Here is a 19,846-nt window from a genome sequence, read left to right as displayed (position 1 = left end):
CCCCCGTTTAGCTTTGTCAGATCTCTCTGATGTCCCCATCACCTCTCTCTCTCTCATAGTGACCCCTACTCCTGTGTGTATGTGGTATGTGTGCATTGTGTGCTCTCATGTGTTTACATGTACAGACATGCATGTAGTTTCTCTACTGAAAAAAACAAAACAAAACAAAGTAATTCTTCTTCTAGCATTTTGACTGCCAATGGACCCAGGTCCTAGCATAGATTTGTTTCACTTGATGACTGATGTTAGGTTCACTTACTTAAACAAATGTACTTGATGTAAGCCGCTTTGGACAAAGGTGTCTGCTAAATGTCTAAAATGTAGATGTAAAATATACATGTAGTGTGTGTGTGTGTGTGTGTGTGTGTGTGTGTGTGTGTGTATGTGTATGTGTGTGTGTGTGTGTGTGAGAGACCTCTGTCACAAGACTTTAGTCCTGGTCTCTGATTATTAACATAGTGAAATATACATTCACTGAACACTTTATTAGGAACGCTATACAAATACTGGGTAGGGCCTCCCTTTGCTCTCAAAACAGCCTCAATTCTTCGTGCCATTGATTCCACAAGATGTCCACAAAATGGGATTCTGGTCCATGATGACATGATTGCATCGTGCAACTCCTGCAGATTTTTCAGATGCTTTCACTTTGAAGCTGTGAACCTCCTGTTACATTTACATTTCATTTACATTTTTTGGCATTTAGCAGACGCCTTTGTGTAAAGCGACTTCCAACAAATACATTCAATAGAAATTCCCGTTCTAGAGGTGTTCTATTCGATTTAGATCCAGTGACTGGGAAGGCTACTGATGAACACTGAACTCATTGTCATGAAACCAGTTTGTGACTTTTGCTTTGTGACATGGTACATTATTATCATGGAAGTTGCCATTAGATGGGTAAATTGAGGCCATGAAGGGATACACCGATGGTCAGCAACAATACTCAAACTAGGCAGACTAGGCTGTGGCATTCAGTCGATGATTGATTGGTATTAAGAGGCCCAAAATGTGCCAAGAAAACATTCCCCACACCATTACACCATCTGATTGAATGAGAAGGTGTGCAGGTGTTCCTAATATAGTGGTCAGTGAGTGTACATGCCTATAAGTCTGAGACTGTGTATCTTTACTGTAAGCGTTTTTATGTCTCAGGGTTCTGTCACAGAACAGGTTGATTAGTTCCATAAATATGTAAGCTCTAGGTTTTCCTGAGCCCTGAGGTAAGTACAAAAAGCTGTTCAACTAGAACCGGTTTGCCACTAATGTTTTTTCATGAAGGACAATAGTTCAGGGACAAAAAGGATTCCAAGAAATGCTACCACTCCACTCCTGCATACCATAACGGAAGGGTGCATAGTTCTGTCTCCCTGTGTTGATTAAAAACGCATGTGGCTGTAGATGGAGCTGCAGATGGCTCATGGGAAAGATCAAGTGCTCCAGACGCTGTGGTGTGTGTGCGTGTGTGTGTGTGCATGTGTGTGTGTTTATGCGTGTGTGTGTGTGTGTGTATGCGTGTATATGTGTGTGTGTGTATGCGTGTATACGTGTGTGTGTGTGTGTGTGTGTGTGTGTGTGTGTGCGCGCCTGTGGAAAGTTCCAGAGATAATGTAGTGTCTCCTCACCCTCCCTCTGTCTATACCATAGCCGTCAGTCAGTGTAACAGCCTACTGTCTGTCTGTCTGTCTGTCTGTGGCCGTCCCCCCTGCAGCACGTCAAAGATATCATCCTCCAGTCCAACCCTCTCCTGGAGGCCTTTGGCAACGCCAAGACAGTGAGGAACAACAACTCCAGCAGATTTGTAAGAGTTCCATCTCTCTTCAATGCTTTGTTGTTGGCACTGCCTTTTTTGCCCTGGCTTGATTTGAAACTTGCTCTACAGACTTTTTCCGGCAAACCAAAGCAAACATAAGGATGTCCAGTTCAAATAGAGTCAAGATGTGGAGAGGAGGAAGAAAAAAAATAGGAGATAGTGAATTACTAGTATAGGCTTTACTCCTCTCTTTATAAAGCGTGTTACTGCCTTCTCCTGTCTCCTCTTGGCCGGCCTGGCTGGCCTCAAGTGTGGCTCGGTTAACCAGGTCTGTGGGGACACACTGGTGCACAGACAGACGGCTGACTCAGGGGAGCAAGGGAAGGATTCACATAGAAAAACAGTTCGTATGCACATATTAACACAGTTAGTCAGCCTGGAAGGAGAAATAGCGGGATACTTTTTTTTGCCATTGTTAAGCAGCCAATGTTTCACAACAGAGCTTAGTGGTGAGTCTAGCATTCAGGTTAACAGAGAAGGGGAGTATTGTCTGAGTTCTTAGTTTTTCTGGTCCAGTTTGAGGGGGAAATAAATTAGTTTTGACACATATGGCCTGAGAAGACCTGCTGTAGCAGACGTCTCTCTGGAGGAGGGGTGTCTCACAGCACGCTGGGGCTACAGCCTGCCGGGGACTGGGATAGACATTACATTATGGGGAGGGAGAAGGGGAGAGAGGGGGAGGGAGTCGGGGAGAGAGGAGGGGGAGGATGAGAGGGGGAGAGGGAGAGACAGGGAGAGATGGAGATGGAGAGAGAGAGAGAGAGGTCTGCCTCACACACACACACACACACAAACACACACACTAGTGGGCCGCAGGTGTGTGCCTGGAGCTCAGGCCTTGCCATGACTGTTATTTCCCCCTGACTCAGAGAGCTCTGGGTTTCAGCTCTAGGGCGGCCCTCTCTGATACTAAAGCTCCGTGCTCTCATCCTTCAGGGGAAATACTTTGAGATCCAGTTCAGCTCCGGCGGCGAGCCAGACGGAGGGAAAATCTCCAACTTCCTGTTGGAGAAATCGCGCGTGGTCATGAGGAATCCTGGGGAGAGGAGTTTCCATATATTCTATCAGGTGGGTTCACTCGGGTCACATGGTTTGTGTTTGTCATATCTGCGTTTATGTGAGAGCTGAGGAGAAAATGGGCCGAAATTGGCGTACTGTGTGTGTGTGTGTGTGTGTGTGTGTGTGTGTGTGTGTGAGTGTGAGTGTGAGTGTGAGTGTGAGTGTGAGTGTGAGTGTGAGTGTGAGTGTGAGTGTGAGTGTGAGTGTGAGTGTGAGTGTGAGTGTGAGTGAGTGAAATTCTGAACAGCAGAATTGTCCTGAACAGTTACAAGTGCTCCTGAAAGCGGGTCGAGCTGTTCTGACTGTGTACCGCTCAAGGTCCCTGGAAGACTGGGGGCAGTTCAGCCTTCCCATGATGCAATGTCCGTAACACATAAAAGCTGAATACAGAATAGACCGTGAGAATGGATGGAAATGGATGGTGCCAACCATCCAACCACCTATGTGAGGTTACAGATAGAAAGCCACCATTAGACCATTGATCGAGTCTAACATTGCTGTACAAATAAGAGCAAACCAGCTGTACGTTGAATCACACGATGGCCACGTACAGGACTCCCTGCTCTCCCCAAGACCAGCAGTCCTAACATCCTTTAATGTGCCAACATGCCATCACTCCTACTCTATAGGAGTCTAATCTTCTCCACTCTCTGATGTTTTTGCGCAGGTGATAGAAGGAGCCAGTGGAGAACAGAAGAGTAGCCTGGGAATCACAAGCCTCGATTACTACAATTACCTCAACCAGTCTGGCTCCTACAAGGTGGACGACATCAACGACAAGAGTGACTTTCAGGAGACTATGGTATGTTTTCTTTGTTTTTCTTTAGCTATTTCTTTGTAATTATATCGATACAATGTTCCAACTTCTGTTGGGAGATCTTGGATTCAGGTGTGAGGTGTGGAGTCAAGGGATGAGATCAGATCACAGGTGTCTTTCAAGGATTTAACTCACTGTGTGTACAAGGGTGCCGGCCCTCAGTTTTAAACAGTGGAAAAGTACCAGAGACAGCGACTCTTAATGACCTCGCTCAGCCCCCCCCCCCCCCCCCCCCCCCCCCCTGCTCTTGGTCTTATCGTACCATCGAGGTCAACATGTTTACCATGCTGAGTATGAATGACACCAGAAGCAGCTTGGCCTAAGACAAAACACATCCTTCTGGGGAAAGAGACAAGACGGCCTGATCGGGCAGCCTTTTAACTGATCTGGCAACTGTAAAACTGCATCGTGTAACTGACGAATCGACCACAATCACTCATCAACCGGAGTCACTATTCCCGACACTACTCATAGTGTGTCACTATCACTTTCCCGTGGTTATTCTCTATCATCATCCTCCTCTTTCCTCCTCTTCTCCACGGCCTCTCCTCCGTTCTCCTCCTGTGTTTCCATTCAGTCCAACACCTCCACCTGTTTCTGTTTACCCGTGAAACCACAACACCAGTAATTAGAGGACGTGATGTAGGTACCGCGGGTGTAAAGTGAACACACATTGCAGGCCCCCTGGGTTAACGTGCTCCGTCTCTTCTCTCCTCCAGCATGCCATGGAGGTGATTGGCATCTCAGGGGAGGACCGCGCCCTGGTCCTGCAGATCGTAGCCGGAGTTCTGCACCTCGGGAACATCAACTTCAAGGAGGCGGGAAACTACGCTGCCGTGGAGAGCGAGGAGTGTAGGTTAACCGCAGCGCCTCTGTTCTGTTCTGGTCTGGTCTGTGTGTTTGTGTCAGAGGGCTAGCTGGACCTTAGCTGGACCTATTACCATATAGCACATAGCTTAGCTGGAGCTATTAACTTATAGCACATAGCTTAGCTGGAGCTATTAACATATAGCACATAGCTTAGCTGGAGCTATTAACATATGACGTTAGAATTATACGGTTCTATGTAAATTTTTGGTCAAAATTTAGTTTTTTACATAATCTGATCCATTAGGTGTTTATTAATGCCTGTGTGGTGTTATTTTTAAAATGTTGAAATGTTTTAGTTAGTAATTAATAAAATACAAAGGTTCCATCTCACAAAACATAATGGGATGTAAAAACATTGACGCTCAATATCTCTGAACTACCCTAAACGGAGATAGAACCTTATAATTCTAAGCTCACGATATAGCACATAGCTTAGCTGGACCTGTTAACATATAGCACATAGCTTAGCTGGAGCTATTACCATATAGCACATAGCTTAGCTGGAGCTATTAGTACGTATCTTACCCACCGACCTAGTCCTGGCAGGTCTGTGCAGGGAGTAAACGGGGGCAGAGGGGAGGGAGCCAGCGTTCAGATTTGAAAAGCAGTTAAAAGTGAGAGACTGTGCGTTCCCTAGCCTGCAGCCTGGCATCTGCCCCTGCCTCTTTTATGACGGCTCCTCTGCAGTGTCCTGGGCTGCCCTTTATGGGACGGTTGGGGAGAGCACGGTTCTCAGGCCTGCCGAGTGATTTTACTCCCCAAAGCTGCATTGTGTTAATGCAGGGCTGCAGCCAAGCGCCCAGACCACGATGAATTACTCCAGAAAATAAAACACCAATTTCCTAAGGTCTGGCTGTATTACATCACAGGACTAAAATTACTCTGAGAAATGCAGCTCTCTTCCTGTCCTGCTTTTTTTTCCTGCTCTCTCTCTTTCTCTTTCTCTCTCTCTCTCTCTCTCTCCCCCCCCCCCACCCCACCCACCCACCCACCCACTCCCCTACATCTCCCCGGCCCACCTCTCCCACCCATCCAGCCTGAATGATGCAGTTCAGTTGAGAGTCCCTCCGGTTGCCAGGTTACAAAGCCATGGTCTGTTCTGCGCCAGCGTTCCCTAATCTCTGCGTTTCCTGTCCCCCCCCCTCCTGTACCCCCCCCTCCCCTAGTCTCACTTCCTGTCTGCACTGCACTGCAATGTGTTTCACATATCAAGACCCCTGGTGCCCCATATAAAAACCACACCAACAAACTCCACATCAACATCTGCTTACGCTCATCCAAACAAATCCATGCCTCAGATCCACTAGAAAGAAAAGTAAAGACTACACCCGTATACAAATACACTCTCTAAACATCAGACTGGTTGTGATGATTATTTTGGGTCAGTGATCGCGTCCATCTCCTCTCTATGAGAGAGAGAGAGGGGGGGGGGGGGGTCGTCAGACGACAGTTGCAAACACCACGGCGAGGTGCCGAGGACGGACTTGGCCCGCGGTGTGTACGCCGTTCGGTGCGTCTCAGATGGAGGCTACTTGAGCCGTCCAGCGCATTCTCAGACACCATCAGACAGGCAGGCCGGGGAGAGCAACTTCCTTTTAGGGGAAGTGACTCATAGTAATTAGGCAGGGAGGGGCTCCCAGGGGACAGTGTGAACGCCAGGTTAGCCTTAATGGGCCGCGGCACGCAGCCTCAGGCTTTTAGTAGAGCCCAATTGCTGTGGCGACAGCAGGGAGGGAGATTGGAATCGTTATGCACACTTGATTACATTGTGGTATCGAACCATTTAAAATATATATATATATATTGAACATACGCGGAATATACTGCTGTTTTAGTTGCATGAGTATGACTTAAAAACAAAATGTATCTGACAGTCTCTCTCTCCTTTTCTTTTCCCTTCTCTCTCTTCTCTCTCTCTCTCTCTCTCTCTCTCTCTCTCTCTCTCTCTCTCTCTCTCTCTCTCTCTCTCTCTCTCTCTCTCTCTCTCTCTCTCTCTCTCTAGTCCTGGCCTTCCCTGCGTTCCTGCTGGGGATCGACCAGAAGCGACTGAAGGAGAAGTTGACCAGCCGGAAAATGGACAGCAAGTGGGGAAGCGCGTTGGAGTCCATCGACGTGACACTGAACGTGGAGCAGGCCTGTTACACGCGTGATGCCCTCTCCAAGGCCCTGCACTCACGCCTGTTTGACTTCCTAGTGGAGGTAGAAACAGAAAACACCCTCACCGCGACACGTTCAGGATCACACAATGACGTCAAGACCTCTCTCAAATGGTCAAAACCATAACGTAACATTTTTCTTTTTTCTTTTCAGTCCATCAACAAAGCCATCGTGAAGCATGAAGAGGAGTTGAATATCGGGGTGTTGGATATTTATGGATTTGAAATATTCCAAGTAAGTTTTCTTGGATGGATACATGGCCACTGTATTTCAGCTACAGTACTCACCATCCGCACACGTACATTAGGCTAATGATTATAAACTTATGCCTGATGGGCATAAACAGCTTATAGCCTGAGGATCAGACTGCTCTCCAGAGTGTGTGGATTATGTCCCATCTCTTGATTGAGACAGACAGCAGTCTTTTAATGTGCCTTTGTAATCTGATTATCTGTTTGTGTCGTTTGCATAATGAGAGGGTCTTACTAATGCCCCCTTGGATTGTTGATGGGATTGGACTTGATTATGTCATTAAATGGAACAAGTTGGGTGTCGTTGGGGGTTACAGAGTCAAAGCAGTAGTACCTGAGAGCACTGATAATCTTACAGTCCGGTTTCAGAACTCACCACAGCACTGAGACCGTCCTCATTAAGATCACCAATGATCTTCTCATCACTGCTGACTGTGGCCACATCAGCATACTCATCCTCCTCGACCTCTCGGCAGCCTTCGACACAGTCTCCCATATTACCCTCCTCAAACGCCTAGCTGATCACCTAGGCCTCACTGGTACAGCGCTCTCCTGGTTTCAGTCCTACCTCTCAAACAGGAAACAATTTATCACAATAAACGGCTCCAGTTCCTCCCCAGCCCCAGTCACCCAAGGTGTGCCTCAAGCTCTGTGCTTGGACCCCTCCTCTTCACCATCTACATGCTTCGCCTCGGTCAGATCATCTGTCCCCATGACCTAAACTTCCACTCCTATGCTGATGACACCCAACTATAACTCAGCACTACACCATCCTCCCTGCTCCCTCCTCAATCTCTGGTCAATTGCCTCCTCAAAATAAAATCATGGATGTCAGCTAAACTTCTGAAACTCAATACCAAAAAGACTGAGCTCATGGTCGTGGCACCCAAGGCACTGCTTAGGAAGGTTGGCGACTTTCTCCTCCAGGTCGACGGTTGCATCATCTCTCCATCCCCTGAAGTCCGCAACCTGGGTGTCATCATTAACTTCACCCTTTCCTTCCAGTCCCACATCAAATCCATCACCAAAATTGCCTTCTTCCACCTAAAAAACAAGACTCAGACCGTCCCTCACAGACTCTGTGGCCGAAACCCTCATACATGCCTGTATCACCTCCCGTCTGGATTACTGCAACGGAGTCCTGTTCGGGGTACCCAGCAAAGCCCTGGACAGGCTCCAGTATGTGCAGAACTCAGCTGCCAGGGTTCTCACACACACCAAGCTCTGGCAGCACATCACCTCCACCCTCATTCACCTCCACTGGCTTCCGGTCAAGTTCCGCATCACATACATAATCGTTCTGCGTCCCCCAGTACCTACCTGACCTCCTCTCCCAACATACCCCTTCCCGGAACCTGTGGTCCTCAGACATGGGCCTGCTGTCCACCCCCCGCACCAACCTACGGACCTTTGGGGACAGAGCCTTCAGCGTGGCTCCACCTACCCTCGGTGGAACTCTCTCCTCATAGTGATCCGCAATGCCCCCACCCTGGACTCCTTCAAATCAGCCCTCAAAACCCATCTGTTCACCAAGGCCTTCGGCCCCTAGTCACTGTTTCTGTTTTGTTTTGTTTGTTTTCTGTTTTGTCTGTCTGCCCATTTCCTGCAGAATTGTAAAGCGTCCTTGGGTTTTAAGAAAGGCGCTATATAAATCCAAGTTATTATTATAACTTGACCTAATGACCTTCTACCGCGGCGCAGTGGAGAGCATCCTCACCTACGGCATCTGCAACTGGTTCTCCAGCTGCACAACAGCGGAGAGAAATGCGCTACAGAGAGTCGTGAGAACAGCACAGAAGATCACCGGCGCCCCCCTCCCCTCTCTGGAAGAGCTGTACAACACACGCCGTCAGGAAGGCCTCCAAGATCTCCAGGGACCCGACCCACCCTGGGTACGAACACTTTACCAGGCTGCCCTCGAAAAGGCGGTTCAGGACCCTGGCCGCAAAGACAAACAGACTGAAGAACAGCTTCTACCACAGGGCCGTCCAGGCCCTGAACACAGCAAAGACCTAAGTTCTGGGCCCTGGACAGTCTGGACGGATTGTATGGCAGCTGCTGGACTGAAAAAATCAGGTGTAGTGCTGAGGCACAAACATGTACATTTCAAGCCTGCAAACTGTGACACTTTAAATAACGTGAAACAATACTATTGTGCAATATGACAACCCTAGTCGTCTATCTGTACAGTATAGTACAGTGGATAGTGTACATAGCCTTTATTTATGTAGACCAGCTCCTTCCCTTCTTGTGTTTTTTTTTTTTTTACGTTTTTTTTTTTTTTCCTTTCCTAACACCAGGGGAGCCACCCCTCCTAAATTTCGTTGTTTGGTACCTGTACTGTAGCAATGACAATAAAGTCCATTCCATTCCATTATTAATACATGTGCTGCGTGTTTAGACAAAACGTTTCGATAAGATTCCATGAAGCAAAGTCAACTGGTTTGATTGGGTGAGGTCCAGGTTCTCTGTCCACCGCAATTATGAACGAAAAACAGAGAAAATCAACCGTGTGTGTTAAGTGTGGAGAGGTGCAGAGAGGGGAAACTGTGGCTTTACTGTATAACAGACAAAGTGTACTGTGGTGGCTATACTGTATTGTATGGTTTCCTCCCGCAATGCCAGGCGGACCTAGATAACCCCTCCCTCATAAACAAGGCCCATTCAGGAAGCCCAGAGGATATCCCCAGTGCTTTGTGGTCACATGTATACATTATGACTCGCCTCTCTGAGCCTCCGACAATGGTTTCATCTCACACCGTCTGTCCTCTCTTTGTTTTTTCTAGAAAAACGGCTTCGAGCAGTTCTGCATCAACTTCGTGAACGAGAAACTGCAGCAGATTTTCATCGAGCTGACACTCAAAGCCGAGCAGGTGATGTTTGGAGCTTTTCACTTGTTCTGGTGTTACTGGTCAGTACTGTCTTGTCTGTGTGGAGGGTCATCGTCTGACCCCGGCGCTGTCCTCCCCTCTCTCTCCATGCAGGAGGAGTACGTGCAGGAGGGAATCCGGTGGACTCCTATCGAATACTTCAACAACAAGATCGTGTGTGATCTCATCGAGAGCAAACTGGTAGATTTACATTCAATTGTTTACATTTCTGGCATTTAGGAGACGCCTAAACCAAAGCGACTCACAACAAATCCATTTGACTAAGGAAGTGAATCATCTATCCATCATCTATCCATCTATCATCTACAGCGCTTTGAGTTGCTTTCATGTACGAAAGGCGCTATATAAATAAAGCTTTACTTACTTACTTACTAAAAGCTTGACTTACTATCCACCAGTCATAGCAGGAAAAAGTAATCTGTGCTGATACCAGGGGCCATCGGCAGTCCTAGTCCTAGAAGAAGGAAGATTATTATTATTATCTATTTATTTATTTATTTTTGGTAGATACAAACTGTTCTGTGTATGTCTTCTCGACACACAAATACTATAATATGGAACAGTTGCAAGGCTGTGTTAGATCGCTAATTTGTTATGCCTGCTGTCTTTATGCTCCAAATAAGAACAAACCGTGAGTAAATTGAGTTACATGAGGGCCACACACACAAGACTCCCCACTTTTCCCATGACCGGCAGTCTAACGTCCTCAAACGTGCCGACATGCCTCTTAATTTGATTTATCCGCCCCGCTGAGACGGCTAATCCATGAAATCCACAACAAGGGCTGGCCTTAAAGAAGACGAGATGAGAGCCAGCCGAGCAGTGAGTCTCTCTCTGACTTTACTGATGATTGTAGACCAGACCCAGTTGGCGGAGTCTCTGACAAGTTTACTGGCGGTTATTCAGTGACAGAAACCTGTGTTGTCTGAGTTTTGCAACAGTCCAAAGACACTACTGCTACTGTGACCATTGAAGGCCACTGGCCACCGTGTCCAAGGCCACTGAGGAGCCAGATAGGGCAGCAGCTGTGTGTGTGATGACATCATTCTGTGTGTGTGTGTGTGTGTGTGTGTGTGTGTGTGTTCTTAAAGGCCATGTGGTAGTCTAATTCTGAATTGCCCCTGCTGTTACGCTCCGAAGGTTCTGCAGCAGCGCACAATCCCATTGGCTATGAGGTCATCACTTACTCTTTGCGTGAGATCAGTAGATTTGATTCGCCATGGATAAAGAGAACGTTTAAAGAGAGTTGGCTGGTTGCACAGTTACGCATCATACCGTGCACGGAAATGCTGATTTCGCTGAAATGCTGGAGCTGCAGACGTTATTGTTATTTATGTCCGTGTCTTTGGTTGTTTTCCCAGAACCCTCCTGGTATCATGAGCATCCTGGATGATGTGTGCGCCACTATGCATGCGGTAGGCGAGGGGGCGGACCAGACCATGCTGCAGAAGCTGAGGGTCGCCATCAACTCCCACGAACACTTCAACAGCTGGAACCAAGGCTTCATCATCCACCACTATGCCGGCAAGGTCGGCCCTCCCTCCCTCCCTCCCTTCTCTCTCTTCTTCATCGCTCTCTCTTTCCCTCCTCTCTCTTACCCTAACCCGCCCCCTCTCCTACTCTCTCCTCTGTCTTTCTCCACCTCTCCCCCAATCTCTTCCTCCCTCTCCTCCTGTCTTTTCACGGCCTCTTTCTCTCTCATACCCGTCGTCTTACTCTGTCTCTTTTTCTCTCGCCGGTTGTTTTCTCACTCTCTTTTTTATCTCGTTCCCTCTCTCTCTCTCTCTCCCTCTCTCCGTCTCATTCTCACGGTCTCTGCTGTGATTGTCACAGGGACTGTAAGGCCTCCAGATGTGTCCTAGTCTCAGCGTGGTACACGCCACATGCCACAGGTTTAATGATCCGTGTCCTGACTTCCCAAGAACATTCCTGCCATCTTAGAGTACGCGAGCAATAACAATGATCAATACACATGCTTTATATTATACATTTTTATAACAGTTTTATTTGCCATGCAGTGAACTTGTCAGTCGATTGTTGGGATGTGGTATTGTTTTGCTCTAGGCACAGGGTCCGCCATAGTTGGCGCCTCTGGAGCAATTAGGGATTAAGTGCCTTGCTCAAGGGCACATGTAGCTCCCTCCTGAGGCGGGAATCGAACCAGCGACCTTCCGATTGCTAGCCGGCCTCTCTAACTTCTAGGCTATCGCCGCCCCCCTTCATAGACAGCTGTCATAGTCGATATAGATAGGGATCAAGAACTGTTTCGTTACGAACAAACCTCAATGACGTCTTTGTCGGATTCTTAACTCTCAGTCGGGCACCTGGACTGAGGTGAGCGGTCCAGTAGAAATGTAGAAATGTAGAAAGGTTTAACTGTGTCCTCTGACCGCCACTCTCTATCCTCCAGGTGTCCTACGACGCGGAGGGGTTCTGCGAGAGGAACAGGGACGTCCTCTTCACTGACCTCATCGAGTTGATGCAGAGCAGCGAAATGTGAGTAACTTGTTGCTGTTAAGTCGGCTTAAAGGGACGGGACTGGACTTCGCAGGGCGAGGCTAGGGCTTAGGGTTTAGTCTAGAAGCCACACAAAAGAAAGGTCCTCTATTCTGATCTATATTAATGCATCTCAATGAGTCTGGCAGAGAATCGGTACAGCTGGAAAACAGGCAACACAATGGAAGTGTGTAAGGCTGGGTGGTGAACAACCCCCCCCCCCCCCCCCCCCCCGCCCCCTCACTCTGCCTACGTCTGCCCCTATCCAGATCTGTATTTTGGGGGTCTGCTCAGGACCTTTCAGGTCTGGTACTCCTAGTCTCCCCAGGGAGGCGGTGCATTGAGGAGCTGGCTGGCCTGGCCGTCTTGTGCGTTCCTGGGCCTCCTTTGAGCCGCTGTGGCCATCTGTGCAAACAGCCCCCACTACCCTCACCCCCCCACTGCCCTCATCCCCCCCCCCCACTGCCCTCATCCCCCCCCCCACTGCCTTCATCCCTTTTGTGTGAAGTCTTTGTGGGGCCTGCAGGGGGGGTCCATGCCAAGACCCCATTCAGACACGTGCTCTCAGACATACGTGTACACACACACACACACACACACACACACACACACACACATACACACACACACACACACACACACACACACACACACACACACACACACACACAGACAGACAGACACAAAAGAAGTGTGGAGGGGAAGGAGCCCCATTCCTTAGAGCAGCAGGTCTGCACTGAGAAGAAAGAAAAGATCATTATTGTCAGCTGGACATTGTTAGCGGGCTGCTGGTCCATCTGCACACACACAAAGCCGACTGATCCTCCCTTATGTCCCCCTGGACTTGATTACAAAGTTTAAGACCAGACAAATACTCATATGGGGGAAGATAGTAGACTTGATCATGAACATGAGTTTTCATCCTCTGCTTATGTGCAAACACTAGAATCTCATCTTATAAACAAGTCATAGCAGCTATTATATTCAACATATCTGAAAGTCCCCCCTGTGTATGTTCAGGCTGAATAGTATGCTTGCAAATCCCCCCCCCCCCCCCCCCCCCCCAAATCCCTAAGTAGTTAGTACTTAAACCTTTACAATGTTGCATGCTTGTTGTTTTCAATGAAGAATTCAAAGTACTGCAGAAGGAGCAGTTGAGGCATTTAGAGCTCTTCTAGTGATTGAGTGTGAGATCAGAACTGGAGAGGACCCTGAGGTTCTGGAATGCTTGCAACTATGTGCTACATACTGACTTTCACAAATCCATCATGGTTTTTGGGACAATGTTGTGAGTGAGGAAATACTGTAGCCTGATTTAAGAGGAATGGGACACAGAATACCATACTTGCTGGTCAAACTTTCCAGTACAATAAAAAAGGCACATTTTCGAGGAAGTGAAAGTCACAGTTTGGCAGGAGAGCGGGAGATAACCACAGGTATTCAACATTCGGCTCTGTCCCCTGAAGCTGAACAATAATGCGAGCTGAGCCCAGCCACTGGCATCCAGCTCAGAGATTCCAGGGACCAAAGTTTGCTGCTGACAAAAACAGTGGAAAACTAGCTCTTAGTGTTCAGAATGAAACAGTTGAATCAGCTCTGTTTACCAGTGGTCTTTTACACATGACTCTGTCTGTCTGTCTGTCTGTCTGACTCCCTGTCTGTCTGTCTGACTCCCTGACTCCCTGTCTGTCTGTCTGTCTCCTTCAGAGCTTTTATCAGGACCCTGTTTACAGAAAACCTCAACTCAGAGAAGAAGGGCCGACCTACAACAGCGGGCAGTAAGATCAAGGTGTGTTTTGAACTGTGAGGTGTGGTGTGTGTGTGTGTGTGTGTGTGTGTGTGTGTGTGTGTGTGTGTGTGTGTGTGTGCACGCGTGTGTGCAGGTGTGTGCGTGTTCACTTGTGCGTGTGTGTGTGTGTGCGTGCGTGTGTCTGTGCGTGTTTGTACTTCATACCACAGTGACAGGTGTGAATCTATGGGGGTCACGTGTGTATCTACGGGGGTCACGTAGCCACCTGCCCTTCTCTCTGTGTCAGGTGCAGCCCAGCACCCAGGGATGAACAGCCCATTCACACCAGTGTTGTTTCGGCGTTGTCTCTGTGTTATTCTAGTGATGACAGACCACTACTTATCAGGGTTGAGCCTCTGACACATATGACACACAGCAGAGATTCCACTTATTAATCTCAGCCTTGTCAGCCTGCTCAATGTCCCTGAGCACCCCAGCCAGAAGGACAGACAGTCATTGAATACGTCTCAATATAAAAAATAAAAAATATTTAGAGACTTTAAGATTGTTTGAAATACTATGAAACTGCTATGAAAATACTATGAAACCTCCACTAACTCCTTCACATCGTCCTCCTCCTTCTCCTCTTCCTCCCCCTTTGCAGAAACAAGCCAATGATCTGGTCCAGACATTGATGAAGTGCACTCCTCACTACATCCGCTGCATCAAACCCAACGAGACTAAGAAGTCCAAAGACTGGGAGGAGAGCCGGTGAGTGACTCCTCTCTCTGGTCCCTCTGCCCCCTACTGTACTGGGTCAACCCCTCTCTAGTCCCTACTGCTCTGGATGTGTGGCTGTGTCACTGACTGATAGCATCTCACTTCAACGTCAATATTTCAGAGAGTTCCAGATGTTCTTAGGGACGGTCATGCACTCTGAAATATCAAAATATCAAGGGTCCTTTTGGTGTGAGAGAAACTCTTAAGGACGGACACCTTTTCCAGTTCTATCTATCTGGGAACTGTCGTTTGTGCATATTGAGCAGGGAGAGATGCTGCCTACCTCCACCCTGAAGTTATTATTCTTATGACTTCATGTAACGGACCCCTGCCACCGTGTGATGGAGGAAGTCTCTTTAAACACTCTCACTCTGCCTCCCTCTCTCTTTCTTCCTTCCCTCTCTTTCTTCCTTCCCTCTCTTTCTTCCCTGGACGGAGCGGAGGGGTTGGTTGGGAACGAGATGTACTGATCCAGGGTGCTGTATTGTTCAAGGACCTAACGGACTTGGCTCGGCTAATTAGCACCGGAACCCGTGTTTGCACAGGAAGCCTGCGTGCGTGAAAGGATTCCTAAGGGTTGTGTTGGGGAAAAAACAGAGGGGAAATTACACATAGGTTCAGGGGATAGCGCCACCTTCAGGTGGAACACAAACAAATCATAATGCACTGTTTTAATAAAAAGAACGACAGTTTGATGTCTGTAAAACTCCTAAAGTGTAAGAAAAACAAGAGGGTATGGAGTCGGTTTACATGGGTAAAGTCTATTTGGGTACGTGGGTATTAGTCTATTTAGATTTGTTACCTTTCGGAGACCTTTACAGACCTACAAAACATTGATCTTTAGGTACAGTATTGATGACGGTTGGTGTATTTCTCTCCTTTCTGTCCCCAGGGTGAAGCACCAGGTGGAGTATCTGGGTCTGAAGGAGAACATCAGGGTGAGGCGTGCTGGCTACGCCTACCGCAGAATGTTCAAGAAGTTCCTCAACAGGTAAAGAGAATCAGAGGAAAGGAGAAGGCGTAAGTCAGTGAATGACTGCTACCATTTCGACCTGACTTTCTGTCGCACGACACTCTCCGCCCTGCCTCGTGGACTAAGGACAGTGGTTGGTTTTGTACCCCCCCCCCCGCCTGTCAGCAGTGGGAGGGGGGGACGGGGGAGAGAGGCTCAGGGAGAGGACAGGGTCGACATTTGGAGGCAATCAGGAAGTAGTCACTTTGCTAATGTTAGTGTTGGCAGAGCTGAGGGAGCGCGGGCGCTGTGCTGGGCCTGGGCCTGCTGAAACACACAGAACAGACTGGCTCCGGCCAGGGGCTACTGTTGTAAGCTTTTCTACACACAAGGAAGAGTCATGGTGAAACTGCTCTACTGAACTGACTTTGGTTATTGTTTTTGAGCAACAACGTTTGTGGTGAATGATCTACTTTCTGAGTGAGCGCCAGAATTTCTTTCCTCTCCCTTGCGTCATACAGGGCAGGGCTAGCCTGCCCACCCCACGCCTTGCTCCCGCTATGTATTGCTTGTCTTTTCTAAAAGACATACTCCCTCGCAAATGCAGTAAGGCGTTGTCCAACATTTTTATAATGAGGAGTTGCGCTTTCTATTATAAATGTTCCTCTCCGTAAACCTCCATTTTGTCTGTGTCTCTCTCCCTCTCTCTTTCCCAGGTATGCTATCCTGACTAAAGAGACTTGGCCAACATGGCGCGGGGATGAGAAGCAGGGTGTCCTTCATCTCTTACGGTCTGTCAACATGGACCAGGAGCAGTTCCAGCTGGGACGCACCAAGATCTTCGTCAAAGCCCCAGAGTCGGTAAGACCCCCCAAACCTGCCTTCACAGAGACTAGGTACCTCAAACCAGCCCCTTCCACGACATTTTCTCCTATAGGTACCGTTTCCAGGAAAATATACCACAAACCTGCCCTTCGTCCAGTAAAAACACCACCTACCTAACTTCCTTCTCATAGGCTAGTACAGGCATGGAATTAGAATGTCAAGCTTCCATGGTGTCGTTGCCATGGACGTTTGGTATCCCATAATTCTGCTGTCAGCCAGGGAAAAATGTAAATGCAAGACTTAGGGCGGGTTTCACAGACAAGGCTTAAGACTAGTCCTGGACTAAATCACACTTTCCATGAAAATCTCCATTGAATATGCTTTTTAGTCTAGGATTAGGCTTAAGCCTTGTCTGTGAAACCGGCCTATTGTGTTCTTAGACTGAACACCATAAAAGGTACTAGTGTCCAGCTTACATGTCAGTATCATTATTCTGGGGAAGCAGGAAGGTGGAGGGGTTAGTCAGACCCAGCCCTCAGGCCCACGTCAGCGCTGTTGAGTCAACACTACACTGAAACTCATACACAAGTGTGAGGCTGTGGTCGTGGAGGGGTGGCGGGACATTGGACGTTGTGTTTGCTTTTTCCACCATAGCTGCAGTTTTTTGGGAGTTTCTATGAAAGCTACGCTTGTGAGCTCACTTATTTACATTTGTGTAGACACAAACGCACACGCCACACACACACACACACACACACACACACACACACACACACACCTGAATCAGTCCTGAATCAGCCCTTTCTTGGTTCAGCCTGAATGTCTTGAGTTATTCCCGGGCGTGAGCGTGCAGCAGTGGACTGCCACGGCCCCCCTCCCCCCACGCTGCCCTCCTCCCCCCACGCTCCTCCCCCCACGCTGCCCTCCTCCCCCCACGCTGCCCTCCTCCCCCCACGCTCCTCCCCCCACGCTGCCCTCCTCCCCCCACGCTCCTCCCCCCACGCTGCCCTCCTCCCCCCACGCTGCCCTCCTCCCCCCACGCTCCTCCCCCCACGCTGCCCTCCTCCCCCCACCCTCCTCCCCCCACGCTGCCCTCCTCCCCCCACGCTGCCCTCCTCCCCCCCACACTGCCCTCCCCCCACGCTGCCCCCCTCCCCCCACACTGACCCCCTCCCCCCACGCTGCCCTCCTCCCCCCACGCTGCCCTCCTCCCCCCACACTGCCCTCCCCCCACACTGCCCTCCTCCCCCCACGCTGCCCTCCTCCCCCCACACTGCCCTCCCCCCACACTGCCCTCCTCCCCCCACGCTGCCCTCCTCCCCCCACGCTGCCCTCCTCCCCCCACACTGCCCTCCCACCACGCTGCCCTCCTCCCCCCACGCTGCCCTCCTCCCCCCACACTGCCCTCCCCCCACACTGCCCTCCCCCCACACTGCCCTCCTCCCCCCACGCTGCCCTCCTCAGTCCACGTGACCTGACGTGTTCTTATGAAACACAAATATCACACAGGGCGGTTCCCTACCAGGCTTCTCAAAACAAACCTCCCTCTCTGATAAGGCGCTGACACAAAGTAATTAGTTCATGACTAAAAAGCATGTTTCTTTTTTTTCTTCTTTGCATGCAATAAGATGGCCTAGTGTGACTCCAGGCCAGCAGCTCTGAGGAGAGGGTAGACACCATCACAGGGTGGTGAAGGATGGGCCCTGGTTCACTGTCTGTCTGAGGTGTCACAGGTGCTGCTCTGTAGAAACTCACACATTCATCTGGTTCCTCAGTCACTATAGCAGTTTCTTTTTTTAAATGTTCTTTTTATTGTCAATGGTCATTGGTTACAACAATCGTCATTACATTCAACATATCACAATCAACTCAGTTCCTATGACCAAAGTATTTTTTTCTTTTTTATATTAAGTAAAATAAAACAAAAACAAAAACAAACAAATAAAAAAGAAAAGAAAAAGAAATAGCGAGTGAACTTGGGCAGCTTTCATCTTACATATGACATAGATTAGAATAGAAAATGATTCAAGAAAATAAACAAAATGACATCACCCTCTCCTGTTCTTTTAACAGTTCAACAGAAATCTGACTGTACAGGTTTAACATATCCCGTCCATTTCGTCCAGATCCGATATAATTTTTCTACCTGAATTCTAAGGGAGTATGACATCTTTTCCATTATATATACAGTATATCATGAATTATATCTATCCATTCATCCACTGTAGGTACGTCTGGCTTTAACCATTTTCTTGTGATAGCCTTTTTACTTGCTACCAGAAGTATCAATATAAATTTTCTGTCGTTACTGTTCCATTTTTTCGAATGAAATGTTTCCCAGGTATAAGGTGTCACAGTTGAAGGGGATGTTAATTTCAAAAATAGCTTCCAGATTTTTGTGAATCTCCCGCCAAAATGGGACACTATAGCAGTTTCATGTTGTCATGGTCGCTATTATTGTTCTATACAAATGTTTCATTATATGTCAAAAAATTATAATCTAGTTTTCAAAGTGCTTTATGAATACATTTGGATTTGATCTGAGGTGATGGTGATAGGACAAGGCAGAAGCTGCGTGTGTGTGTGTGTGTGTGTGTGTGTGAGTGTGAGTGTGTGTGTGAGTGTGTGTGTGAGTGTGAGTGTGAGTGTGAGTGTGAGTGTGAGTGTGAGTGTGAGTGTGAGTGTGAGTGTGAGTGTGAGTGTGAGTGTGAGTGTGAGTGTGAGTGTGAGTGTGAGTGTGAGTGTGGGTGTCTGTACCAGGCCTGCGTCGGGTGTGCGTGAGTGAGCAGGATGTTTAGTCTGGGCGAGGGCAGGGAGAGATGGCGAGGTGTCCAGAGGCCCGACCAGGAAACGACATGGAGACTGTTGAGGAGCGGGAGAGAGACCAGGGTAGAGACAGGATACAGCCAGCCAGGGGTGGGCTTCAGACACGGCCCACCCACGCCACTGGTGCTGTGCGAGGAGAGGGAAGAGGGAAGATGTTCTCCTTGACCAGACAGCCTGTTTCAGATGTCTATCCGTTGATAATAATAGCAATCTGACAACCAACCACACGGTGTTTGTGTGTTGGTCTGTATTCAGGCATTTGCAGAATGTCAGTGCTGTCATCGTACAGTGCAGTCACCCCTGTCATTGTGTTTGGGTGGAACTGCACCTGAGGAATGCCCAGTATGTTTGTCCAGTTCCAGGTTATACAGGTATGAGTG

At 48.5% G+C, this 19,846-nt stretch overlaps 1 protein-coding gene across 2 annotated transcripts in view; it reads left to right on the top strand.

The window, feature by feature from the left end:
• The window catches only part of myo1ea (myosin IEa), a 56,568-nt gene that overhangs the window by 24,844 nt on the left and 11,878 nt on the right, over positions 1-19,846 (top strand). For both annotated transcript variants that reach the window (XM_080542367.1, XM_080542366.1), the window contains exons 6-19: positions 1,712-1,801; positions 2,750-2,881; positions 3,540-3,674; positions 4,409-4,541; positions 6,562-6,758; positions 6,870-6,950; positions 9,754-9,840; positions 9,952-10,038; positions 11,220-11,387; positions 12,269-12,354; positions 14,062-14,143; positions 14,748-14,854; positions 15,756-15,854; positions 16,532-16,676. In XM_080542367.1, the coding sequence (XP_080398493.1) occupies positions 1,712-1,801; positions 2,750-2,881; positions 3,540-3,674; positions 4,409-4,541; positions 6,562-6,758; positions 6,870-6,950; positions 9,754-9,840; positions 9,952-10,038; positions 11,220-11,387; positions 12,269-12,354; positions 14,062-14,143; positions 14,748-14,854; positions 15,756-15,854; positions 16,532-16,676 (1,629 nt within the window). The remainder of the gene's footprint in view (positions 1-1,711; positions 1,802-2,749; positions 2,882-3,539; positions 3,675-4,408; positions 4,542-6,561; positions 6,759-6,869; positions 6,951-9,753; positions 9,841-9,951; positions 10,039-11,219; positions 11,388-12,268; positions 12,355-14,061; positions 14,144-14,747; positions 14,855-15,755; positions 15,855-16,531; positions 16,677-19,846) is intronic.

The sequence above is a fragment of the Nansenia antarctica genome (assembly GCF_963989245.1).
Source record: "Nansenia antarctica genome assembly, chromosome: 1".
NCBI classification, from domain to species: Eukaryota; Metazoa; Chordata; class Actinopteri; order Argentiniformes; family Microstomatidae; genus Nansenia; species Nansenia antarctica.
Note: the sequence above shows the minus strand (reverse complement) of the source record. Positions and strands in the feature narration are given on the sequence as shown.